The sequence below is a fragment of the Hemiscyllium ocellatum genome, chromosome 21 (assembly GCF_020745735.1).
Source record: "Hemiscyllium ocellatum isolate sHemOce1 chromosome 21, sHemOce1.pat.X.cur, whole genome shotgun sequence".
Classification (NCBI taxonomy): Eukaryota; Metazoa; Chordata; class Chondrichthyes; order Orectolobiformes; family Hemiscylliidae; genus Hemiscyllium; species Hemiscyllium ocellatum.
Genome location: NC_083421.1, coordinates 29,044,801 through 29,069,982, shown reverse-complemented (window position 1 = coordinate 29,069,982; position 25,182 = coordinate 29,044,801). Strand labels below are relative to the sequence as shown.

Here is a 25,182-nt window from a genome sequence, read left to right as displayed (position 1 = left end):
GGATCACAGGGTGCACAGGAAGAAGCCACCCAGCTGACTGCAGAGTTCAAGATGCCAGCCAACACTGTGGGCGCAGGCCTCACCCACCGCTCTTTAAATGGCAGCAGCAGTGACAGAAGGTCCATAAAGTGGGCACTAAATGCCTCTTACGGGCCTCAAGTGGACCATGGTTGGGCAGAGTACCCAATACTTTCCCAACACCTTTGATCATCACGGCCCAGCCTGAGGGAGGAGTGAGGGTACTGTTTAAACTTAAAGCTCTCCCCATCTGCTATCCTGCTGCAGAGTGCCAAATAAATTTCAGCCCAAAGGGATTGCTATTCCTCATATTCAAATGAAATTAAAGACAAAAAAGAACTAAGAATTATGATATCATAGCACCTTATGAGCACAGGATGTTACTTGTATGTAAGTATTCAGATATGTTTGCTCCAGTACTTGTTTTAGCCAGGGTGATTACTGGATAATATTTGCATGTACAGCTCATACCAAGATGATTCCTGGCTCTTCGTGTCATAAAACATGAGCTTCACATTTCTCATGTTCAACTTTAAATCCCTCACGACTTTTGTGACATCTTCTTGTTGAAAGGGCCTTCACAGTACACTGATAATGACTCATTTCTCACATTCCTACTCTCTGAATGTCAGCTGTACTCCTTCAGCTGTGATCCACCTGTTTCCTGAACATCCCTTGCTCAAATATTCCTCTCTATCACCAATCTACTGGCACTTCTCTTGAACAATGTGCTCCTCCACCCATTTTCTTTCTCTCACTTCTTCTATTTTGACTCATTCTCCATAATTTGACTGCATTCAGAATTCGGGTCAAATGAGAGCCTGAGTTTCCCAAGTTGTTGGTGCACCTTAAAGATGATGGATGGGCTCCCAACCCTTCAAGCCCATTCACAGACCCTGCACAAAGACAGGCTGGCAATCCCAAATAGGGAGGTGGGGGACCAAGGCAAGAAGGTTAGAGCGAGGGTGCCTCAACATGAAGTTGTTCTCAGCTCCCTGCACTGAAACTATAAACTGAAGAGACCCAAAGACAATTGGGTCATCATGCTGAAAACAAACCTTCCAGCAAATCTATTCTCAGACAATGCTGTGGCCTCACTGTCATATATTTCATATGCCTCGGGACTGTACAGAGATGACACCAATTTCTATGTGTACAGGAACTTAATTTACATGTGTTTTACACAATCTATTAAAATATCTACTTCATGCTTCAGCTTCAATTTTCAATGTTTATCAAAGTTTGTTTCCTTGTTTTCTGAGTCCACATGCCTACTTAACCAATCAAATACAATGCACGTTCATTGTAAACCAAACTGTCACCTAATCAAATGCAGGACAAATGAACATTATACTTACCTCTTCACAATATAGCAGGAGGCCACTCTAGTACTGATAAAATACCAGCAGAAAATGACCATGAATTGGACCCTTAATGATGCAAATTAGCTGACCCCTTTCCCAGCATGCATTTGGAATAATCATTAGGTTTGGGAATGCCTCAGTCAGCTGCACCAAAGTAGTTCCTTTCTCCAGCACCATCTCCACTTCCAATCCCATCCCCACAGACCAGGGAAAATGCAGTCCACATTCCTAGACCTTTGCAGTGCTAAGGAAGACAATTCAGTTCACCGTGTCCAGGATAACTCTTTGTTCTTCCCCACAGTTCTGCAAATGTTTCCTTTTGAAGTATTTATCCAATTTCCCCTTGAAAGTTATGATTGCTTTCACTGCCCTTTCAGGCAATGTATTTCCAATTATAACAAGTCATTGCATAAAATATATTCCGCTCGTTCACCTCTATTTACCTTTGCCAATTATCTTAAACGTGCAACTTCTAGTTATCGATTCTCCGGGCAATAACACCTAATTTCTTAAATTATTCCATGTAAAAATTTAGGACTTTGAACACTTCTGTCAAATCTCACCTTAAATATCTCACCTTAAATATTTGGGCGGCACGGTGGCACAGTGGTTAGCACTGCTGCCTCACAGCGCCAGGGACCTGGGTTCAATTCCTGCCTCAGGTGACTGACTGTGTGGAGTTTGCACATTCTCCCCGTGTCTGCGTGGGTTTCCTCCGGGTGCTCCGGTTTCCTCCCACAGTCCAAAGATGTGCGGGTCAGGTGAATTGGCCATGCTAAATTGCCCGTAGTGTTAGGTAAGGGGTATATGTAGGGGTATGGGTGGGTTGCGCTTCGGCGGGTCGGTGTGGACTTGTTGGGCCGAAGGGCCTGTTTCCACACTGGAAGTAATCTAATCTAATCTATCTCTGCTGGAAGAACAGCAAGTCCAACTCCTCTAATGTTGCCACATAACTGACATATCTCATTTTGGTATAATGGTTGCAAATCTTTTCTTCGTTCTCCCCATGCTCAAGTCTTTGTATTTGGGAGCATTTACATTTGCTATTTATAAATGACTGCATAAGAACTGACCGATTCTGGCTCATATTGCATCAAATATGAAGTACACCAGCAAATTAATGAAATCAAAAAGACTGTCCTGGCAATTATAATCTATTAAAACTTTACCAGTACAGTTCTCTACTAACTTCTCACTTTATATGCATGCTGAGCTTCCCTTAAATAAATCTATTTACATCAAATTCCAACATTAAGGGCAGTTAAATGGTCATTGGATAAACATATGGATGAAAATAGAATAGTGTAGTATAGAGGGGCTTCAGATTGGTTCCACAGGTTGGCGCAACATCAAGGGCCAAAGGGTCTATACTGCGCTGTAATGTTCTATGTTCTAACTACTTGCCATTGTAGCAAGATTCATGCCCTCGCCAATCTCTGGATGAAGAGAATTCTTCTAAATTCCCTCTTGGGTTTCTTGATGGCTATATTTTGGTGGCTTCGGGTTTTGCTCTTTCCTCCAAATACAAACACTCTTGTGTCATTCTTGTAAATTCTTTTTGCATCATCTCCAGTGCTACTGAAACCTACCCCCACATGCTAGTGAACCTCAGTGCACGATAGCACATGCCACATCTTGGAGTCTATAACTTTTGCCAAATTCCAAATAACAGGAGACAGCCAAACTCAAGCTAGGGGTTGGGGCGAGGTGTGGGGAGGAGGAGTCCTCTAGTGTTGTGTTAACTCTTGTGGCAAAGTGAGTAGCATCCCCTCCTCTGAGGCAGAAGTTCCTGGTTCAGGTTCTACCTCAGGCCGTGCATTTATTATGTGATTAAGCATGTTGAGTGTCAACTTGAAAAACCTACCAACTTATTTCAATGGCAGGCAGTATGAGATTATGAAATTTGGAGCATCTATCATCACTCACTGTAGCTCCTGGTGTGACACTGTGGGTCAGACCAGCCAGCAAACTAAAGGTAGTAGGATGTTTCAGTACAGGAGTGTTCACATGGAATATGCTTTAGCAAATTCAATGCCAGGAAAGTTTGCAGTTTAGCATGAAATCACATTTATTAAATCACAAGTGGCATGGACAGGGTAAATAGAACTTAGAGGGCATAGGTTTAGGGTGAGAGGGGAAAGATTTAAAAGGGACCTGAGGGTAAACTTTCTCCACACAGGAGGGTAGTGCATGTACGGAATGAAGTGGTGGAGTCTGGTACAATAGCAACATTTAAAAAGCATCTGGATGAGTGCATGAATAGGAAGAATTTAGAGGGATATGGACCAAGTGCAGGCAAATAGGACTAGATTAGGTTGGGATATCTGGTTGGCACAGACAAGTTGGACCAAAGGCTCTGTTTCCGTGCTGTACATCTCTACAACATTAAAATATTGTTTTTTTTTGATTAAAATGTGAACATATTTTGAATACATCTTTGCATTATTATTAGTGAGGCTGAAGTGTATTTTCAACAATAAAATAGACTAACAAATTGAGTTTACTCCTTCAAATGCCACTTCATGTTCTGATGGCATCCATCGAGTTGATGCAAAGTAGTTAATTTGATCAAAGTTGATTCCTGACATATGACCAATTATTTCAACCTTTCAGTCTGTTGTTTTTTTTTCTGCTTGCCTATTTCAAGGTAGAACTTCCAATGAGAACTGGCTGCCAACCATAGCAAATGTAAGTCTCATCAAATAGGCCTCATTTCCTCATAGTCTCACTAAGTGTTTTGATTTTGTGAACCATGTTGAAGCTACTGTATAAGTAATGAATGCAGCCTGCCAAAATAAATTAAACATTAATGCCAACACTCATGAACAATTTGATTTTTTCCTAAAATGAGTTACCTGGCGAGATGCATTACTGTACCCTTTAAACAATGACACCTACTGAATGCATGGGTCATGAACTGAGGAAACCCCATTAGGAATGAACCATGGGCCTGAAAGTTGGTAAAGACTGAGAGGTTCTCCAGATCATAAAAATGGTGTTGTCGAGCCAATTTCGGAAGTCCCGGTGAAGCTACGAGATGCTCTGTGGGTGGGAAGCCTTGATTGGTATGGAGGATGTGTGGAGTGGGTGATGGGCATAACGCAGTATGGATGTGTGACTGGAGTATGGGTTGTTGGGAGTGGGTGATGAGGGAGTAAGAAGATAAAAAAAACCTGTGTTTTATTTAAAAGCTGAGACAAAATGCTGAAGCGCTGTGGGTCGACATTTCCCACAGGCCAGTTACAGACCTTGTGGTTCTTTTCAGGTGCAGTGATCCCACTAACACCAACTATCCTGAAACCAAAATGTGACATATTCTCCCGAGTTGGGTTCATGGAGCCAGGAACTTCACCTACTCCATTCCACCAACTCAGGAGCAAAACTCCAGTCCTCGGTGTGAAGAGTTGTAATTCCAGCGGAGATCACTGGTCACTTGCTGCTGTACAGATGTTCCCCAACAATCCAGTGAATTTTCATCAACAAGACCAGGTGAACTAGTGAACCCAAATTTTGTTCAAAAATAAATATTTATTGCAGCTGTTTGAAACATTTGTTATAATCAGCTGCCACCACCAGGGATATATTTCCCTCCCCACCCCTTTCCGCCTTCCGCAAAGACCGTTCCCTCTGTGACTACCTGGTCAGGTCCATGCCCCCCTACAACCCACCCTCCCATCCTGGCTCTTTCCCCTGCCACGGCAGGAATTGTAAAACCTGTGCCCACACCTCCTCCCTCACCTCTATCCAAGGCCCTAAAGGAGCCTTCCACATCCATCAAAGTTTTACCTGCACATCCACTAATATCATTTATTGTATCCGTTGCTCCCGATGCGGTCTCCTCATTGGGGAGTCATTGGGGAGACTGGGCGCCTCCTAGCAGAGTGCATTAGGGAACATCTCCGAGACACCCGCACCAATCAACCACACCGCCCTGTGGCCCAACATTTCAACTCTTCCTCCCACTCTGCTGAGGACATGGAGGTCCTGGGCCTCCTTCACCTCCGCTCCTTCACCACCAGACGCCTGGAGGAAGGACGCCTCATCTTCCGCCTCGGAACACTTCAACCCCAGGGCATCAATGTGGACTTCAACAGCTTCCTCATTTCCCCTTCCCCCACCTCATCCTAGTTTCAAACTTCCAGCTCAGCACTATCCCCATGACTTGTCCGGACTTGTCCGACCTGCCTAGCTCCTTTTCCACCTATCCACTCCACCCTCTCCTCCCTGACCTATCACCTTCATCTCCTCCACCACTCACCCATTGTACTCTATGCTACTCTCTCCCCACCCCCACCCCCCCACCCTCCCCAAGCTTATCTCTCCATGCTTCCGGCTTATTGCCTTTATTCCTGATGAAGGGCTTTTGCCCGAAACGTCAATTTCACTGCTTGTTGGATGCTGCCTGAACTGCTGTGCTCTTCCAGCACCACTGATCCAGAACGCTGTCTTTCTTTACAGATTTCTCTGTTGCTTTACTCCTCCCTCCCTCTCTCTCAAATCTCCTTCAGCCCAGCATCGCCCTGTAATTTCTAGACTCATTCAATTCTAGTCTGTTGTGCATCCAGTATTTTAATAGCACAATAATTGAAAAGTACACCTTTGGTTTCCTCGGTGCTAGTTATTGGAGTTCCCACTCTAAATCCCTTCCACCTCTCCTCTCCTCCTTTAAGCCACTCATTACGAGATACTTTTTTGACCAAGCATTTGGTCACCTGCCCTATATTTCCTGCAGTGGTTCAGTTTTCCCCTGCTAAAATGCTATACAAAGAGAAAGCTACATCGTCAATGGTAATAATGGTTCACCAAAGAGTGACCAATTGTCTGAATGAACGAGGTATCTCCCCTCTACTGCGAGATGAGGGGAAACAGCCATGAAGCATCAGCAATCCATTATATATTGGAACCTTCATATAACAGAGAGCATCCCATTGTGATGTGCTGTCCAATGAAAAGTAGCGAATAACCAAAGCTTAGCAGATGCCTTAAGTTATTTACAAAGGTTGGAGCAGCAGAATAGAAAAATAAATGACAAAACTGCATGAATGAGTGAGGCATCCCACTGTGGATCCAAGAAGAACTCTGAAAGGAAAAAGAAGTTTGGATTGCCAGACATGTGAAACATTGGTCAAAAAGACAAATTGAATATTCATCTTCAACTCTGAGTGAATGGCATTAAAGATACAAAAGGCTGAATGACCAACTCCTCTTCAATATTACTGATGCACTTGCCTTGAAAATCCTTGGGCAGTCACACCACCTGTCACGTCAGGATAGTGGTTCAATGTCCTGCAGTTCAGATGCAAGTTGATGTTGCAGGGATGGACAGAGCAAGCAAATGTCCTTGTCAACATGGGCAGTGTGCTCAGAACCTTACACACAGCTACATCAAAGCACTTGTAATGGGATATATATACAGATAACCTGTTTTCAGTGATATTGAGGGTGAATATTAACTCAACGACCAAGAATAACCCACTTCTTCTTCCTCAAAAATGCCATTGGACCCATAAATTAATTTAAGTTACATTTCCTCACATAATGTCAGAAAAACAAAGTATAGCATTTGCTAATAAAAAGTTCAAGAAACCCTGAAGATTGCGAAAATCATCATTGGATAAATGCCTGCCCTTTCTTTGAGTTTTATCAAATCTATTTTCATTCATTACTCTCCCTTCTCCTGAAGATGGCATCTTCATGCTGACATAGAGTTCCATATGCCCCAGGTGCCCTCAGGTGTCATACCCCATGGACTGTCACTTATCGGAGTCTGGATAGTAAACATGGGCAATGTCGCTCAAAATGGGGGGGACATGACAACCAAATCCAGCCTCATTTTCATCCATTGTCCACACACATTATATTCAGTTATCCCTGAACCATGTAAGCCAAGCTGATTTTTCACATCCCTATTTAAGGATGGAAGGACAATTGTCGCATCAGTGTCCAGGATACAATCTATAGATATAGCAAAGACTTGAATCCAACTCTGTTCAGCTCAGCTGTTCACCAGATTGACTGGCTGAGTCAGGTTTATTTTGAATTGGGAAAAAGAGAAGACACTGTTACGAGTGAGAGGAAGAACAGCTCTTGTTTTTTTTCTCTTTGAAAGCACAGCTGCTGATGGCCCACAAAGAAACTGTTGAGCTTCCTTTCTTCACACACTCCAAGTCAGCCTAAAAATGAAAGCATCACAATGTGATTGCAAATATCCAGATCTTCACATTCCATGGTAACACAGGTAGAAATGCTGAACTTCAATGCTGCTGCAAAGTTTTGGGTCAAGTACACACTGAAATTTAGAAACCTTTAATTAACTCCAAAATCTCTTCCAACAACATTTGATGTTGTCACATATGTCTGTACGTGAGTTGTTAATAACCTTGTATGAAGATCTATTCACCAGCAGTATTTCATAGTCACCGGTTATAAAGCAGAGGTTGATCCCCCTCTGATAACTCAAACTGAAACACCCAGAAAGGCTCACTTCGCTCCATAATCTGTTAAAAGAAATGTGATAAGGGGATAAGCTACACCTCACACTCCCATGCCCTCTGCTGCCCCACAATCTATTATAAAGGAGTGGTTAAATGACATGAAACAAAACCTTTTCACTCACTCTATAATCAACAAGTGACAATTTATTTATCCACCTCCAACAGTGAACAAATGAACAGCACTACTAACCAACCGAACAATTCCTAACTATTAACTGTTCGCTAATAGAACAAAATCCTAATGATATGCTGTTCCAACAAAATACACGTTCCACTTACATAATAAAACAATGGATTTTAGTTTCTCAAGACTACAGCTAGGATACATCTTTGGGAATACTCTGCCCCCTCTTTGCTGATCTTCTTTCAGGAATGCCTTTCTCCATCAAATTCTTGTGTCAGGAATGTTCTCTCTGTGAACACTGCTGTCTGGAATATTAGCTAAGAGTGCCGCAGTACCTTTATTAATGAGCTTTCCCTGACAGCTGGAAGTTGCTATTGTTTCAGATCGCAGTTGGCTCTGACTGATTTTCTAAATGTCCTCATCTTTTATACCTAGATAACCTATCGATATTTTTACAATTGGATTGGTTCTAGTTTGTCAAAACTATCAGATTTAAATGTAATAGGTTCTTGCTAGGTAAGTGTTTGGTTTAAATTGATTGGCTAAATTTGAAAAGACTTGGTAAAAATGTTGCTTGTCTGTTCCATACAAAATGCTTTAATTTAGCACTGAGTACCTACACTGTAAACTGCTGTTCAGACATCCATTTTAACTCTAAGCACTGAAACAAAAACACCATCTTTTAAAGGGACCACACGATGCTTTCACCCATTTTGCAATTTTACGCACGCCAACTTCGCAATACGCTACATTCTAAACCCAGCTCTAACACACAAACCATCTGCCATGAGCTTAAATTATTGTCAGGTTAGGTCTCTGAAACTTCCTTCCTCTGTCTCAGCTACAAACAACTTGTGAAATCTTCTTAAAACTCACATCTGGAACCTAAATGTTGTGGTTCTGTTCGCCGAGCTGGAAGTTTTTGTTGCAAACGTTTCATCCACTGGCTAGGAGACATCATCAGTGCTCTGGAGCCTCCTGCGAAGCGCTTCTTTGATGTTTCTTCCGGTATTTATAGTGGTCTGTCCTTGCCGCTTCCGGGTGTCAGTTTCAGCTGTCCGCTGTAGTGGTTGGTATATTGGGTCCAGGTCGATGTGTTTGTTGATGGAGTTTGTGGATGAATGCCATGCCTCTAGGAATTCCCTGGCTGTTCTCTGTCTGGTTTGCCCTATGATAGTAGTGTTTTCCCAGTCGAATTCATGTTGCTTGTTGTCTGAGTGTGTGGCTACTAGGGATAGCTGGTCGTGTTGTTTCGTGGCTAGTTGATGTTCATGTATGCGGATTGTTAGCTGTCTTCCTGTTTGTCCTATATAGTGTTTTGTGCAGTCCTTGCATGGTATTTTGTAAACTACATTAGTTTTGCTCATGATGGGTATTGGCTCCTTTGTTCTAGTGAGTTGTTGTCTGAGCGTAGCTGTTGGTTTGTGTGCCGTTATGAGTCCTAAGGGTCGCAGTAGTCTGGCTGTCAGTTCTGAAACGCTCCTGATGTATGGTAGTGTAGCTAGTCCTTTTGGTTGTGGCACGTCCTCGTTCCGTGGTCTATCTCTTAGGCATCTGTTGATAAAGTTGCGCGGGTATCCGTTTTTGGCGAATACCTTGTATAGGTGTTCCTCTTCCTCTTTTCGCAGTTCTGGTGTACTGCAGTGTGTTGTAGCTCTTTTGAATAGTGTCCTGATGCAGCTTCGTTTGTGTGTGTTGGGGTGGTTACTTTCATAGTTTAGGACTTGGTCTGTGTGTGTTGTTTTCCTGTGTACCCTTGTGGTGAATTCTCCGTTCGGTGTTCTCTGTACTATCACGTCTAGGAATGGGAGTTGGCTATCCTTTTCTTCTTCTCTCGTGAACATCAAAGAAGCGCTTCGCAGGAGGCTCCAGAGCACTGATGATGTCTCCTAGCCAGGGGACGAAACGTTTGCAACAAAAACTTCCAGCTCGGCGAACAGAACCACAACAACGAGCACCCGAGCTACAAATCTTCGTACATACCTGGAACCTAAATCCCTGTATGTTATCAGCTGTGTCCTCATTTTCCACGTGAAAGTTTTTGCAATGTCTTTCTTTGAATGTTATGTGCCGTAGAAACGGAAATCATGGCTCTGCTTGAGATGGCAACTTATACTTCACAGTCCCAAGTTAAAGTGGCATCAGTGGAGTCAGATATAAACTTCAGTTATGGTTCACTCAAATCAATACTCCTCGGGAGAGCCCCTCAGGTAGCCTTCCAAGTGAAAAAGGAAACCTTTTTTACAATAGATTGGCAATTATATCAAATGGTGGCTCACCAGAAAGTATGGTTAAAGGATCACAACTGTCTGGACGTTAATTTATGAAGAAAATTCATTAATTAGCTATTTTTACTGATCACATCCCTTATATTTCCTAGAAATTACTTATTTACATACAGGAAGTGAAGATACTTATTGACATATATTGGATTGCTCCTGTGTAACAGACGCTTAGACCTCAGTATGTAGTGGGACAAGTTTCAGAGTAGATGGAGTAATGCCATTATTTCCTTTTGAACAGATTCCTATCTAGAAGCCAAGTTGATTAACTGGCTTGGCTGTTTATCAGGCACAGGACATTCACAAGAAAGCACCCAAGATCACAAGATCAAGATTTGTCAGTTATTGAGTAGAAATCATGGTGGATGGAATCTACTTGGGAGAATCCAAGATGATCATGGGGGTTGGAAAATCAAGTGGCGTCAGGTCAGAGTGAGATTAGGGTGAGCTGAGGGATGAAGGAGAGGAAGTTAGATTATTCTGATGGGATGGGGTAGTCACAATGGTATCACTATGACAAAATGGTGCCAGGCCATATAGTGAAAGTGAATGGAATGGTTGTGAATAAACTCATTGACCCTGGACAAAATGCACCTCTGGTCCACTAGCAGTGCCATAAATGAAACTCCCACCTGGATTTGCCTATTCATCATCTGCCAGATTTCCTGATTCCTTAGTAATCACCAATATGGCAGAAGATTAGAAACCTTGTTGATAGGAACATATACAGCTTCCTTCAAACGTTAATTGGGTATTCTGAGAACAGATTGATTGCCCATCCCTTTTTCTACAGTGAAATGGCAAGTCTGTTAATTTGAGATGAGTTAGATTGTCATTTCAGAATCCGATTTTTAAATTTGGCTTCCTCATTGGATGGTTCTCTTTTAGTTAGAACCATCCCTTTAATGCTAATCACGAGTGCTTTATGCTAACAGTCAGATTGCCAACATTTTGCTCAAACAGTGACAGGATTGAGGGTTGTTGGTGGTAGGCAGAGGTAATGCAATTATAAATTCATTTATTTGGTGTGGTCCACTAAATAAACCCAAATCAAGTGCATCCTTTAAAAATTCACTTTCATCCCAAAGAAACCCATTGGAGAATGAAGACTGGTGCATTGGATAATTTAAGATGAATGTTCCCCAGGCTGATTGCTTCACTTGTGAACTTTTTAATCACCGCATTCCTGGAAGTGCTAAGGTCAAAGGGAGTCACTGGATGAATTTGGCTTTCACTCAAAACAATAAATGAGCACATTTAGCATTGCAATGCGGTGAACTGTACAAAGTGCCTGAATCAAACAATTGGCCACTTTCTTGCTGCACTGACTAGTCCAATCATGTTTTGCAACTTTACTTAAGCAGGCAGTTAAGTTAACCTGAGTGACCAATTCAGCCATCAGATTTTCCACATCTCATTTTTTGTCTCCTAAAAAGATAATTGTAGTAGGTCACGATTTTATTGCCATTGAAAACAAGTCTTTGTGACAGGATTAAGACAGGATCAAACGTATAAATTACTATGATGATAGTGGTGGTCAAAAAGCTTTGACTTATAAATGGTTGGATAATAGGTGGATGCCTGAAAAGGGAGTCAGTCCACAAATCAACATGACATATTTGCGGTTAGACTCCCAGTGAAAGAATGCAGCTGCTGCTGAGTTATTTTGAAGCATTTTGATACACAAAATAAAATCTCGAACATCTTCAACACCTAAATGAATTTCAACCAATTCCAAAATCATGGGAAATATCGAATGATCAAATGCAAAGTTGTCGAATGGGATTGAGGTAAACTAAGGCGCAGGCTTCAAATCCTTCTCTCTTTAAAAACAAATTGATGATGGATGCATATTCCACATTGCATTATGTTTGTTTCATTTTTCCACTCCTCAAAGTGAGCAATTCTTGGGTAAACCAGTAAACAACAAATTACTTCGCTCTGACATTTTTAATGTAACTACAAATTTTCAAGTGTCTTTTAGAATCTTTGCCAGATTGAGCTGCCAACTTTTTTTATTCCAGTTTCTCAGATTTCCTTTTCCAAGGCTGACTGCATGCAGACACTAAGCTACTGCACTCAGTTCTAACGACTCAGTGCACATTGCTGCATCTAAATCCAATTTAGAAATGCATTAATCACAATAATGCATGTCATCAAGTTCTTAATTATGACTGTACATCGCCTCAGAGTATCTAACATTGATTTTAGAAGAAAAATTAAAGTGTGTAATGGAGTAACATTAATGAATGTCCAGCAGGTATGAATTTATAACTGCAAATGTCAGGAGTATAATTATCACTCCATTACTTCACTGGTAAGTGGTTCTTAAGCCACTTATTCTGCAGCACAAATCTCAAAGTTTTGTCCTCTGCCTAAACAAGAATTGCTTTACATTTTCAAACCAGTTCCAGAAAACTCACTGTGTGATTTCAGCTCAGTAGTTTATCATTGGGTACCACATAAAGTATTCTCACCATCAGCAAACTCTCACAATATCAATGGCACATGTTCAACACGGGCTAAACTGGGCAGCTACATAAATGGGTGTAGAAAATGCAGCGTAGAATTAACCAGCACCTTTTGATTCAACTATGACTGTACATAAATGTCCTGCAATACCTGTGCAATATAGTTATACAGCTGTCCTGACCATATTGTTCATTCATTGCACGAATTAGCAGGTGTCCAAAAGTTAGGCTGATAATCTTTATGTTTACAAACAAGCGGGCAACGTGGGCTGCATCAAGTGCTAAATGGTGTGCTGTGAGTCAATCTGTCCTAGGAAACAGTCAGAAATGGTATAAGATACAGCTCACTCCCATTTTTGGAAGTACCACACTGGAGATCTCAATGGAGAAAATGCAAAGAAGTAGAGATATTCTTTATCTACAAATTGCGGGGGTGGTGGAGGCTGGTGGAGAAGCTGGCCCTCCAACCATTGGTTGAAAAGCAGAAACAGAGCAGAGAGCCAAGGATATCACTGCCAGGAGTCTTGTCCTAATGACTCTGATGCAATGCTAAAAGATATTCAATGACCTTGCATGAGTGATCAAGGTCAATGAACATATCTTTAAATGTCATATCCTACTGATTGCACCTCTTGTCTCAGTCTCTGTTTAATGCACCATTTCCCCAACATTCACCTGTCAACCATACCTATCAATCAAGACCTGTGGGCTGCTCCTATGAGCACTATAGCAAGCATCAGACATCTCTGAGTTTGTGAATGTGACCAATTAATCAATCAAGATTGTATAACTCTCACTGACCAGAATCAGAGCAACAGCAACTGAGGGGGAAAGATACACCTGTACATTCTAACTCCTTTGGAGAGGAGCACTGCACGCTACTGGAATGGTCATTGATAATTCCATAACCAGCACCAATCTTGAAAGTATAGGAGATGATCTCATTTGAAGTTGGATCTGCATTCTCATGTTCTACTCTGGTTGTCATATGCAACTCACACCTTCAACACCCTCCCCAACCTTTTCAGTTGTACCATTTTCCTTTCAAATACCCATGGACGTAATCTGGTTTCATAGTGGCTGAAGTGCAAAAAGACAGCAATGATGAAGACATAGCACCACAGTGAGATTTCATATGTATGGCCACAAAGTCAGATATCGACACATATCTGTGTATTTATTTTAAACAGGTTAGAATAGATTTAGGATCTGCATGTGTTGAGGTATTCAGAACTGTTGTCAGGGTCAGAGGCAAGGGTAATGCTGGATACTGAGACTGGACATGGGTCCTGCTGCAATGGTCACAGCTGAGGCTTTTGTGGGATAACTCAGAGACAAATGAGTGTCTTGGGTATTGGCAAGCTGGCAAGAAAGCCTACATTCATTATCCAGGGGAATGGATGAGCCCAGCACAAACTCAGTACAGGGCTTTACACCAAGCTTGGAGCCCACGAAAGTTCAGAGATCTGACACATTGTTCCTCACTGGGAATCAAGTAGGAAAACAGTCCTGTCAAGAACATGGAGAATGTGGCTTCCTTCTGAGACTCCCTCTTCTTCTAGCATCCCATCCTACCTTGTGCAGCCTCTTTCTATTCTGCACTCTGCACTGTACCTTCAGAACAAAGCCTACTTGCATTCTCAAATCTTATAGCATCTGTTTGTGCAGAACCATGGAATAAAGAAATATTGGGGGTTTGATACGTCCAACAGCTTTACTCCTGTTACGTTGTGAGGGAGAACACCAGCTATAGGTATGAACTGCAAAGTGGCACAGCTGGTGTCACATCAGTGTTGCATGTTAATAGATGTCATGATCCATTTGCTCGACAAAAATGGTGCCTAAACAAAGTGTGTTCCTGAAAACATTTCCGTGGCCTCAACTTTGAAACAGGATCCAAAGCCAAAACTCGCAGAAGTTCCACAAAACACATACTACCAAATGGGATTGTGTTGGAGCAGGAGTTGGCAGACACAGCAGCAAAGCATAATCCATGTCACGGGATTAGCAACTAAACACCTTGGTTAATGCTCAGGGACACAGGTTTAAATCCCACCATGACTGCTCGTGGAACTTGAATTTAACCTCAAACATCATCCCAGGATCTTTAACTTTCTTTTATAACCCTCTAAGTTTTGCTCTAGAGTTTTCAGGCATTTGAGATTAAGACTAGATCCTCTAGCAAGCAACCCGAATCAAAAACCTTAAGGGTATTGACTTTTTTTTTTTCCTTTTTACTTCATTTAATACTTCCATTACTTACTTATAGAGCTTTTGAAGAAAATCAAAATAGAGACTCTTTTAGTTTCGGATGGTTGGAAGTAAAAATATCTTTTAGTGAAGCAGCCACATTTAGGTCCAATCAGATTCCCAAATCGTTTACGTGGATATGAATCCAAAGCCATCATCTTATTTTCAGCAGCAATAAACAAAAAGTCCATTGCCTCTGTCTCTTCCATGTTCTGCAGTGTAGAATCTTTGTTACCTGAGGTACTCAATGAACTTAATTCAGAATTAAAACGTCCAAAATCAAGCTGGGATCCCGGGGCCTGCTTAGTTCCCATAGTTAAGAGAACACATCGCCTCTCAGGTGATATTGCATGTTTTTGTTTGTTCATTCACCCTCCCTGCTACATCCCAAATCCAGGGGCCTGAAATTATACTTCTAAAAAGAAGCGTGATTGTCCTCAGAATTTCTAATTGTAAGTCCGGGCTGCCAGCACAGTGATACTGCACATCCATTCTTCATATCTGCCGATTTTCCCAACTTCAAAAGAATTCTTCATTGCATGTGTGAAGGCATAATTGACAGCTCCCAGATTACTTGGATTTCTACCCGATTGTTCAATCTGATGTTGTTCTGTAAACATTGATTTCCAATCCCAAAACAATGATTCAAAGGTTTTTCACGCAAAACAATTGAATTTTAAGCAAATCAATGGGCATTAATGTCTAGCCTGTGAAAACTAAACTCTGGTTTCAAGAAGATCTACTCCCACATGTACATTCTCCAGAAAAACTGCACGTTCTGCACAAGGCTGACGAGCACACCACCTAATGGTTAAACTGGTATTGCAGCACCATGATCATAATGCACAAACCTGAACCAGAAATACCAAAATCTTGTTTAATCCCCATTTCCTCAATCAGTTTGAAAGCTAAACCAAGGGCGGCCTGGAACAGAACTTCTAACAGAGGGTCAATAAGCTTACATTTACTTTGTCACTACAGAACTTTGAGAAGTGAAAATATCTTTTGAGAACTTGCCAACTGTACAGGAGAACTCACATTTCAGCCATGTACTTACTGCAACTGAAAGACTTAAAGTCCAAAGGCTCACATTCAATCAGGCTTCAAAATGTAAAGGGTAGCTAAATTCACATCAAATGGAAGTTAGGCTCTTGGACCTTTTGACCAATGGTTAGGGTTTGGGGCACAACTGTCCCACCAAAGATTCCTGAAGAGAATCTCACCCCCAGTTTGGGTCAGAATGTTTGATAGATCTTCAATCAATCAGGCAGCTGATTGGCTGCTGGGGTCTTGTTGCCAGGATTACAAACCTGCCCTAGTTGGAGCTCAGGTGTATCAGAATCTCCAGATCTTGGCACCACCACGGACACTATGGCTAACGCTAGGATATTATCATGCCACCATCCCCCCCCCAATGACCCCTGAACCTCAGATTGGTGGGTCTACACAGACAATTGTTGGTTTTGACTAGGGGCATAGGATTAAGGTCATAGGGACAGAAGAGGCAGGCTGTTCAACAACAAATGTAGAAGAATGCCCAAGGTCCAGTTCCCAAGCCTTAAACCAATCAAGTGATCGCACCCCACCCATAATTGCTTTGTATACCTTAAAACCAACAAACTGCCCACAATGGGTGACTGATTGGGTAGGCCAACTTCCTGTAATCCCACCTGGAGCTGAAGTAACTGCAGCCTGAACATCTGGGGCTCTGGAGTAGGCAATTATTTACCTCTTGAGGGCCTTTACTGGGAATGAGGCAGCAAAGTCACCCATGGCTTGTCTTGTTTACAACTTCAGTTCTGAGATGACAGGAAAATGGAGAGTATATTCCTGATACCAACCCAATGATCCATCCTATCAACCACATTCCTCACCGTGGGGGCAAGAGTCTGTTGTTGGAATGCTGTTATTTAAAGGGGTTCTCTAGCTGACACTACAATCTATTCAAGCAATGTCTAACTGAAAGTAACAGTTGAAATATATTCCATAAATCAGCATAAAACTTTGCTTATAACAAAGTATATTTTGTTTTTTTTTTGGCAAGAAAAAACAACAGATTGCTGTGGTATCTAAAATAGTACACAGATGAAAGCATGAAGGAATATGTGGAGTCTCAATTTTAAAATGGTGGCTCCTGGCAATATTTAAAAGTAATAATTAGAGCTTGTTGGGCCCACAGTTTCCATAAATAAAAGTGCTCATTCTATACAAAAAGGATGCCTCTCGTACACTGCCTAACAATCAAACATCACGGAAACAATGTATAAGGTAAAGTTGTAAAAATTACCTATATATTTTATATCTGGTTGTAAATCCTTGACGATATCTTTCCACAAAGGATAAATATCCCCTCGAGTTGTGGAAAGGACCTCTGTCCGATATAAGCCAATCAAACTGCTTGGTGGCATGGTTCTGGGTGGCTGTAGGATCCTGATGGGAAGGCTTTACTGTTATATGATCCCATATAAACAGTAGGTAGATGAATTCAATAAACCTCCAGTTCATGCTTTTCTTTCAGCCACTTTCTGTTCATTCTTGCTCCATTCTGTGGAGTCCTGGAGGGGAATAACAGAAAGCATTTTTAATACATCTCTCAATGCATGAACATCAAAGAAAAGATGGGGATGAGCAAAGGTCATTTCTATCACATTTACCTTGTTTCTTTCAGCTCAGCAAGCAGCTGCATTTGAACTCGCCCATTTTCCTTCCAGACCATATACCCTTAAGTGACAGCTTAGGTTTGTTTTATCTTTACTATTCAATATTTCACTAACCTCAATAACACCTCTAACTTTTAGCTGCTCTCTGGATTGTAGAAATTGAGTTTCTCAAATCCTCAACAGTGATTTTAGTGAGGGAGAACTGATGGTAATAAGTTGGTCTAACAAGGGAGAGATCAGAGCAGTCATGTACATGGTATCATGAAATTATAGAGTGGCATAAGTAAAGCCCTCAATCATAGACATCATTAATTAGAGTAGACATGGAGGGCGATGTGGCTTTGTTCTATGCCAAAACAATGCTGCAATTCTGTGATCTTGATGCCAACATCCAACTTAGGCTACATATGGCACTCTTAGCTCACTAGCTACGCAAGATCACTGTAAAAAAGTGGCTTTAAATGATAACAGCCACCGCTTCTCAAGATGATGCAGCTCCTGATACATCACAATCCCAAGCCTGAAAGGATCTTTTACTTGAGCAGCCAGGAAGATCCAGTAGTCAGAAATGAAAATCCCCAATCGTCAAATCTGAAAAGAAACAGCGCATTGAAAACACACAGTGGGATTGGAAATAATGGAGATGCGTATTCACTGGGACTCTTTCCAGTGAAACCGTGCTGGTCAACTGGAGATTGGGCAAAGCTTTTATTTTGGACTTAATGAAGAATTACGATTCTGAGGGAAAGACTATTTCCTCGGTTGAGGAATGAGTGATGAGGGGGTCATCAATTTAAATCTACATGAAGTGAGATGGCAGGATGCTCAGGAAACTTTTTCTTCATGCAGAAGTCTGGTAAAACAGAAACATTTGTCACACTGCAATTGGTTGAAGACACCGTGGTTTTTCAGTCTTCTTTGTTGCAGAGGAAGATGCCAGGAGGTAATCTGAGAGCTGGGCAGAGAAATGCATTCTGAATTTCTACAGATATGCTGGGCTGATTGGACTCCTCTGTTGTAAAGAACAACTCTAAACTTCAATATAGAACTTCAAAACTTTCCATAAGCAGCTGTATAATTTATTTACCTACACACATGCGTATAGGAATGCATTTTTAAAATAATTTCCCCTCCCTGGTTACCTTGCAGAAGGTAGGCAGAAAGTGAGCTGCCTTCTTGAACTAGTAAAAAGTAGTTTTTGGTATGTTAGGTGGGGAGTTCCAGGATTTTGACCCAATAATGATGCAACAGCAATATTATTCCAAGTCAGAATGGCGTCAGACTTGGAGGAGATTCTGCAGGTTGTGGTGTACCTATGTATTTGTTACCCTTGTCCTTTAAAGTGCTAGAGGTCATGGATTTGAAAGTGATGTTGGAGGAGTCTTGTATTACTGCAGTCTATCTTGTAGATGATACACACTGCTGCAATTATGCATTGATGATGAAGGGAGTGATTGTTGATGGTAGTGGTGGTGGATGTGGTGCCAATCAATGGGCAGCTTTGTCATGGATGGTATCAAGCTTCTAGAGGGTTTCCGGAGTTGCACCCATCCAGGCAAATGTGGAATATTCCGTCACATTCTGGATTGGCACCTGGTAAATAGCGTATGGGCAATTGGGAGACAGGAATTGAATTCTGACCTGCTCTTGTACAGTATTTATATGTCTGGTTCAGTTCAGTTTCTGGTCAGTAGCAACACCTCGGATGTTGACAGGGTAGTAAGCAGCAGTGGCAACATCAGTAAATTTCACTGGGCAATGGTTAACTTTTTGTTGTTGGAGATAGCCGTTTTTCTGGCATTCGAATGGTGAGAATGTTGCTTGCCGCTTATCAGCCAAAGAGCGCACATTTTCCAAGACTTGCTGCATGTGGATACGGACAACTTCAGTATCTGAATAATCAAGAACCACAGTGCTAAAAATTGTGCAATCATTAGTGATCATCTCTATTTCTAGCCTTATGATGGAGGGAAGGTTATTGATCAAACAGCAGAAAATGCTTGGGCCTAGGACATTACCCTGAGCAACTGCAGTGGTTGAGATGACTGACTTTAACAATCAAAACCATCTTCCTTCATGCTAGGTATGACTTCACCCAGCAGAGAGCTTTTTTTTCCTATAACTCCCATTAATTCCAGCTTTGTTTCAGGTTCCTTGAAGCTACATTCAATCAAATGGGGCATTGATGTCAAATGTGGTCATTCTCACCTCTGGAGTTCAACTCTTTTTGTCCATGTTAGACCAAGGTCAGATTAGGAGCCTACTGGTCCTTGGTTGAATCCCAATTGAGCCACAGTGTGGTTACTCCTTTGCAGGCGCTATTTAACAGCGTTGTCAATGACCCCTTCTCGGACTTTGCTGATGTTGGAGATTAGATTAAAAAGGTGGCAAATGACTAGGTTAGATTTGTCTTCCAGGTAATTGCCCAAGATATACCTGCACAATTCTCTATATTAGTGAGTGGATACCAGCTTTGCAGCTGTATTGGAACAGAGTGTAATTATTTTTGAAGCCTTTTTGTACACACTGATTTATAATTAAGATATCGCTTTGACATATTGACATGTTGGTTATGAACTCGCAACCAAACGTGCAGTAATACAAGACTCCTCCAACATCACTTTCAAATCCATGACCTCTAGCACTTTAAAGGACAAGGGTAACAAATACTACATAGGTACACCACAATAAATGTTCAATTCCCACCCGAAAACCCCATAGTGATCTCCCTTAGCCGAAAAAAGGTAGTGCTTTGGAGTATTTCAATGACTTGGCTCTCAAACAGTCAACCCTCAATTCCTCATTACGAAACAAGTGAAAGCATTAAAATTACCTTTTGTTGCATTCCACTAACATGTGCAAGCCCCAATTATGACATCAAGTCAGGGGGTGAGAAAGCCAAGGAAGAGGCTGGCCAAGAATTTTACAGGTTGACAATTTTAACTTTAATGAGCGCAGCTAACCACTGTCGCCTCTTATAATGGGTTACAAATCCATCAGACTTATTCATTCTGACTGTCAAATACAAATCCCAACTGTCCAATTAGAACTTGTTCCCACGTCAGGACATTATAGTTTTGAAGTCGGACGTTGAACTAATGATTAGATCTGAGCAGAAAGGTGGCTTTGTACCAAGTGATCACTGATTCAGAAGTAGCTTGGTACAAAATGCCATCTGCAACCAGACAAGTGACAGATGTAAACAGACAAAGTACATACTGACTGGGTAACACAGCAAAGGCACAGATCCTTTTTTTTAAAAAAAGGCAGCGATAAAACAAATTAAAATAACATTCAAAAGAACTACAGGTCCCCAATGAACAATATAATTGTGATCCATTACAGGTGTAAACATTTTATCACGGTGGTAAAACATCTTGCCTCCTGGAAAATCTTCAATCATTTTTCACCCTAAATTCCTCTCCTGCTGGAGGCAGGAAAGATTTCAGCTTCTCCGGCCTGGGAGTGGAACCTCATTCCAACACTGCTGGAATTGAACCAGCAGCAGGTGGGAGAGTGGCCTGAACAGTAGGAGCCTTTTTTTTGAGTAGGTGGGGGAAAGGTGGTTCCTGGGAGATATAGGGGCCTGGTTGCTGTAGGCATAATCTTCATTCAAAGCTGCTCAACAGCTGAATGACAGACTGTCCAGGACTTAGGCTATTAAGATCAGGACACTTTGGTTTCTTTCAACTCCTTGTCCTGATTCCCTCTCATTCCCACTCACCTGTGATCTAGATTCTGTGTTGATCCCTGGCCCCACTACCAGCAACAACCAATTCCCAACGTAGCTGCTGAGTCTTGGAGAGTTACCAGCCTTTGATTGGCTGCCAACTCCTGGGGACAAGATTTACACCTCTGGACTTCAAAACCCTGGGAAGGCCCCACATGCTGGCCAGCTATATGCCTGACTTATATATCTACCCCAACAGATACAACATGGGACTCTCACCATCTCTCCAATCAGTAAACAAGAAACCTGAGGATGGCATTAAATTCTGTCTTGTTTATGGGCAAATATGGCCATCACTTTGCTACCCGCAAACATCCAGGAGAAACATAACTAGAAGAAATCTCAAATCCTGGAAAAGCATGTATCCCTACTTCTTTCTGATTCAGCAATGACAACTGATCCAAACTGACACCTTCATTCATACAGCATCCTGATTTTCCAATGTATCATTGAAACAATTCCCGAATTATGTGGCGTTCCACCAAAAGTGCCTGAAATACAGTAACTTTTACAGAATCATCCAGCACAGAAGGAAGCTATTTGGCCAATGGTGGCTCAGTGGTTAGCACTGCTGCTTCACAGCACCAGGGACTGGGGTTCGATTCCAACCTCAGGCAACTGTCTGTGTGATGAAGGAGGCCCTGGACCTGTATGTGCACATTCTCTCGGTGTCTGTGTGGGTTTCCTCTGGATGCTCTGGTTTCCTCCCACAACCCAAAGATGTGCCAGTTAGGTGAATTGGCCAAGCCTGTTTCCACAATGTAGGAATTCTATGATTTTGTGAAGTGTCTACCAAATGATGCCCTAATCAAGATTTCAGATTAATCCAATGCTATCACTCTCTCCTTATAAGTCCAGACATTCTAAGTTGCAGATAGTGGCAATCATGGCACTCCTTCATTTCCCTGCTGTTGTACAGCTTCTCAAAAAATAAAACAGCATTCTCAACTTCCCAGGGTGATGCAATTAAATGAAGATGCAACTATGCAGCCTCACACATCACTCCATAAGCTCTTAACTACTCAGGATACCGGACTCAGTACCTTCTGGCTGATGGTAAGTTCTATTTAAATCTAGTCTGCCATTTTCAAATCAACTTGTTCAGAAATATTTTTACACACCTCTGCAACAGGTGGGACTTGACCCTGGATCTCCTGGTTCAAAGATATGGACATGATCACTGCACCACTTGTTATGAATATACCCTGAGGTGCATTTAACTCAGTGACTTGTGCAATCAAGGATAAATCCTTTCAGCGTGTGGATGCAATCATCTGTTGTTTGACTTTGCCAGCTTTAAATGTGTTAACAGGGAAGAGGCGTTTTATTGCCTGGTGATATGTTCAGACAGCCCTTCGATGCAGTAAAGTCATTTACTTGCTGTAGAAGCCTATCTGCAGGTGCAGTAAATCTGAACAAAGCTCTCGTGTTTGTTCTGGTGAAATTGTAAGAATCTTTCTGTGGAACAAATATTGACTGATTTATCTCCTCCCTTGAAGTGCTAGTGTTTCAAGTAATCCATTAAAAAGAATAAGAGATTTTGAGACAGATGAGACTGGGCCAGGCTTAAAAGGGACATAGCGGCAGTGACAGAATTACACAGGTTCAGGGTTAATATAGACTATAATTCATTGGTTTAAGGTCATATTTAAAAGAGAAATAGTCAGGAACGGATAGAGCAGCTCAGTTTGGAAAGTTACCAAGAAAGGTCTGGAAGAAGAACATATTGGACTCTGCTTTGTTCAGATCATTGCAAAAGTGCACTTGCAGTAATAAAATAAATAAATACCAACACTGAGACATCTAATCTTCATGGCAATTAGAATTATGTCAAAATTAAATTTAATCTCATGTCTGTCAAAGGCACCTGAATCTTTTGGACTGAGAACTTTTAAAATATCAATTCTACTATTTCAAATACTCTCGCACCAGCTATTACTTAAGGGTTCAGTGCCCTGTCTATTACCACAGCCCCCTCATAATTGATTCAAGTTGATAATCATCAGCACGGTGGCTCAGTGATTAGCACTGATGCCTCACAGCACCAGGGACCCAGGTTCAATTCACACCTGTCTGTGTGAAATTTGCACATTCCCCCTGTGTCGACATGGTTTTCCTCTGGGTGTTCCGGTTTGCAGAGTGAGGTGGAGCTTTCCGCTTAGCAAGGACCCAACCAAAAGCAGAAAGGTAAATTATGAGTCAATTAATTGGTTGAGATTTAAACACTGACTTCTCACTCTTCAATCAGTACAAAGGAATCATTACCATTCCTGGCAGGGAGACCAAACCTCGATTTAACTTCATTTGAACAATGTTCAACTCTCTCAGTACTGAGCTCAGGTATTAGCCAACATTGCATGCTCCAAAACCTGGCAATGGAGCATCAGAAATAAAACTAGGCAATGACCGTCTCTAACAACCATCTAACCACCGCCCCTTGACGTTCAATAGCATTACCATCTCTGAATTCCCCACTATCAACATTATTGGGGTTACTATTGACAAGAAATTCATGTAGAGTCATAGAGATATACAGCATGGAAACAGACCCTTCAGTCCAATTTGTCCATGCTGACCATAGTAATCTAGTCCCACGTATCAGCACCCGGCCTACATCCCTCCAAACCCTTCCCATTCATATACCCATCCAGATGCCTTTTAAATGCTGTAATTGTTACAGCCTCCACTACTTCCTCTGGCAGATCATTCCATACACATACCACTCTGCATGAAAATGTTGCCCTTCAGGAAAGGTTACCCAAGATGTCTCTCTTTTATCTTTCCCCTCTCACTCTAATCCTATGCCCTCTAGTTCTGGACTCCCCTACCCTAGTGGAAAGGAGAAGGTGAGGACTGCAGATGCTGGAGATCAGAGCTGAAAAATGTGTTGCTGGAAAAGCGCAGCAGGTCAGGCAGTATCCAAGGAGCAGGAGAATCGACGTTTCGGGCATAAGCCCTTCCTGAAGAAGGGCTTATGCCCGAAACGTCGATTCTCCCGCTCCTTGGATGCTGCCTGACCTGCTACGCTTTTCCAGCAACACATTTTTCAGCTTCTACCCTAGAGAAAAGACTTTGTCCATTTATCCTATCTGTGACCCTCATGATTTGATAAACCTCTGTAGGGTCACCCCTCACTGAAAACCAATTACTCCTACCAAGCCAAACCAGGTTGTCTTATGGGAACACAATGCTATGTAGCCTGTGACCTATTGGAGCCCAAGATCAACTAAAAGGGCAGGCTGCCAGGTCATAAAGAGAGGAAAGAAAGATGGCATTGTCACATCACATGTTGCTGAATAATGATTTTTATTAATTAGAAATGATTAAAGTTCAGTCAACTCAGAACAAGTTGTGCTATGGCAAATATTAGGACAAATCATTGTGAATGTGGGAAGTACAAATCCATGTTATTCCTAAATGAGCAATCCCAGGGAAAACCATTATATTTTCAAAGCTTATTCAGCTTATAAGTCTTGACAACATCCTTATAAATCTTTTCTGAGCCCTTTCAAGTTTCACAACATCCTTCCTATAGCAGGGAGACCAGCATTGCATGCAATATTCCAAAAGTGGCCAAACCAATGTCCTGTACAGCCATAACATGACCTCCCAAAGTTGTAACATAAATACAGCTGCGACAAAAGCAGGTCAGAAGCTAGGATCCTGTGGTGTATAACTCACCTCTTGACTCCGCAAGGCCTGTCCATCAGCTACAAGACACAAGTCAAGGTTGTGATGGAATTCTCCCCACTTGTCTGGATGGTGCAGTTCCAACACTCAAGAAGCTTG

The 25,182-nt window shown here is 41.9% G+C and overlaps 1 protein-coding gene across 2 annotated transcripts in view; it reads right to left on the bottom strand.

Moving 5' to 3' along the window:
- The window catches only part of brinp1 (bone morphogenetic protein/retinoic acid inducible neural-specific 1), a 355,193-nt gene that overhangs the window by 230,181 nt on the left and 99,830 nt on the right, over window positions 1–25,182 (bottom strand). For both annotated transcript variants that reach the window (XM_060841011.1, XM_060841012.1), the window contains exon 2: window positions 17,291–17,558. In XM_060841011.1, coding sequence (XP_060696994.1) covers window positions 17,291–17,508 — 218 coding nt within the window. In that variant the 5' untranslated portion in view covers window positions 17,509–17,558. The remainder of the gene's footprint in view (window positions 1–17,290; window positions 17,559–25,182) is intronic.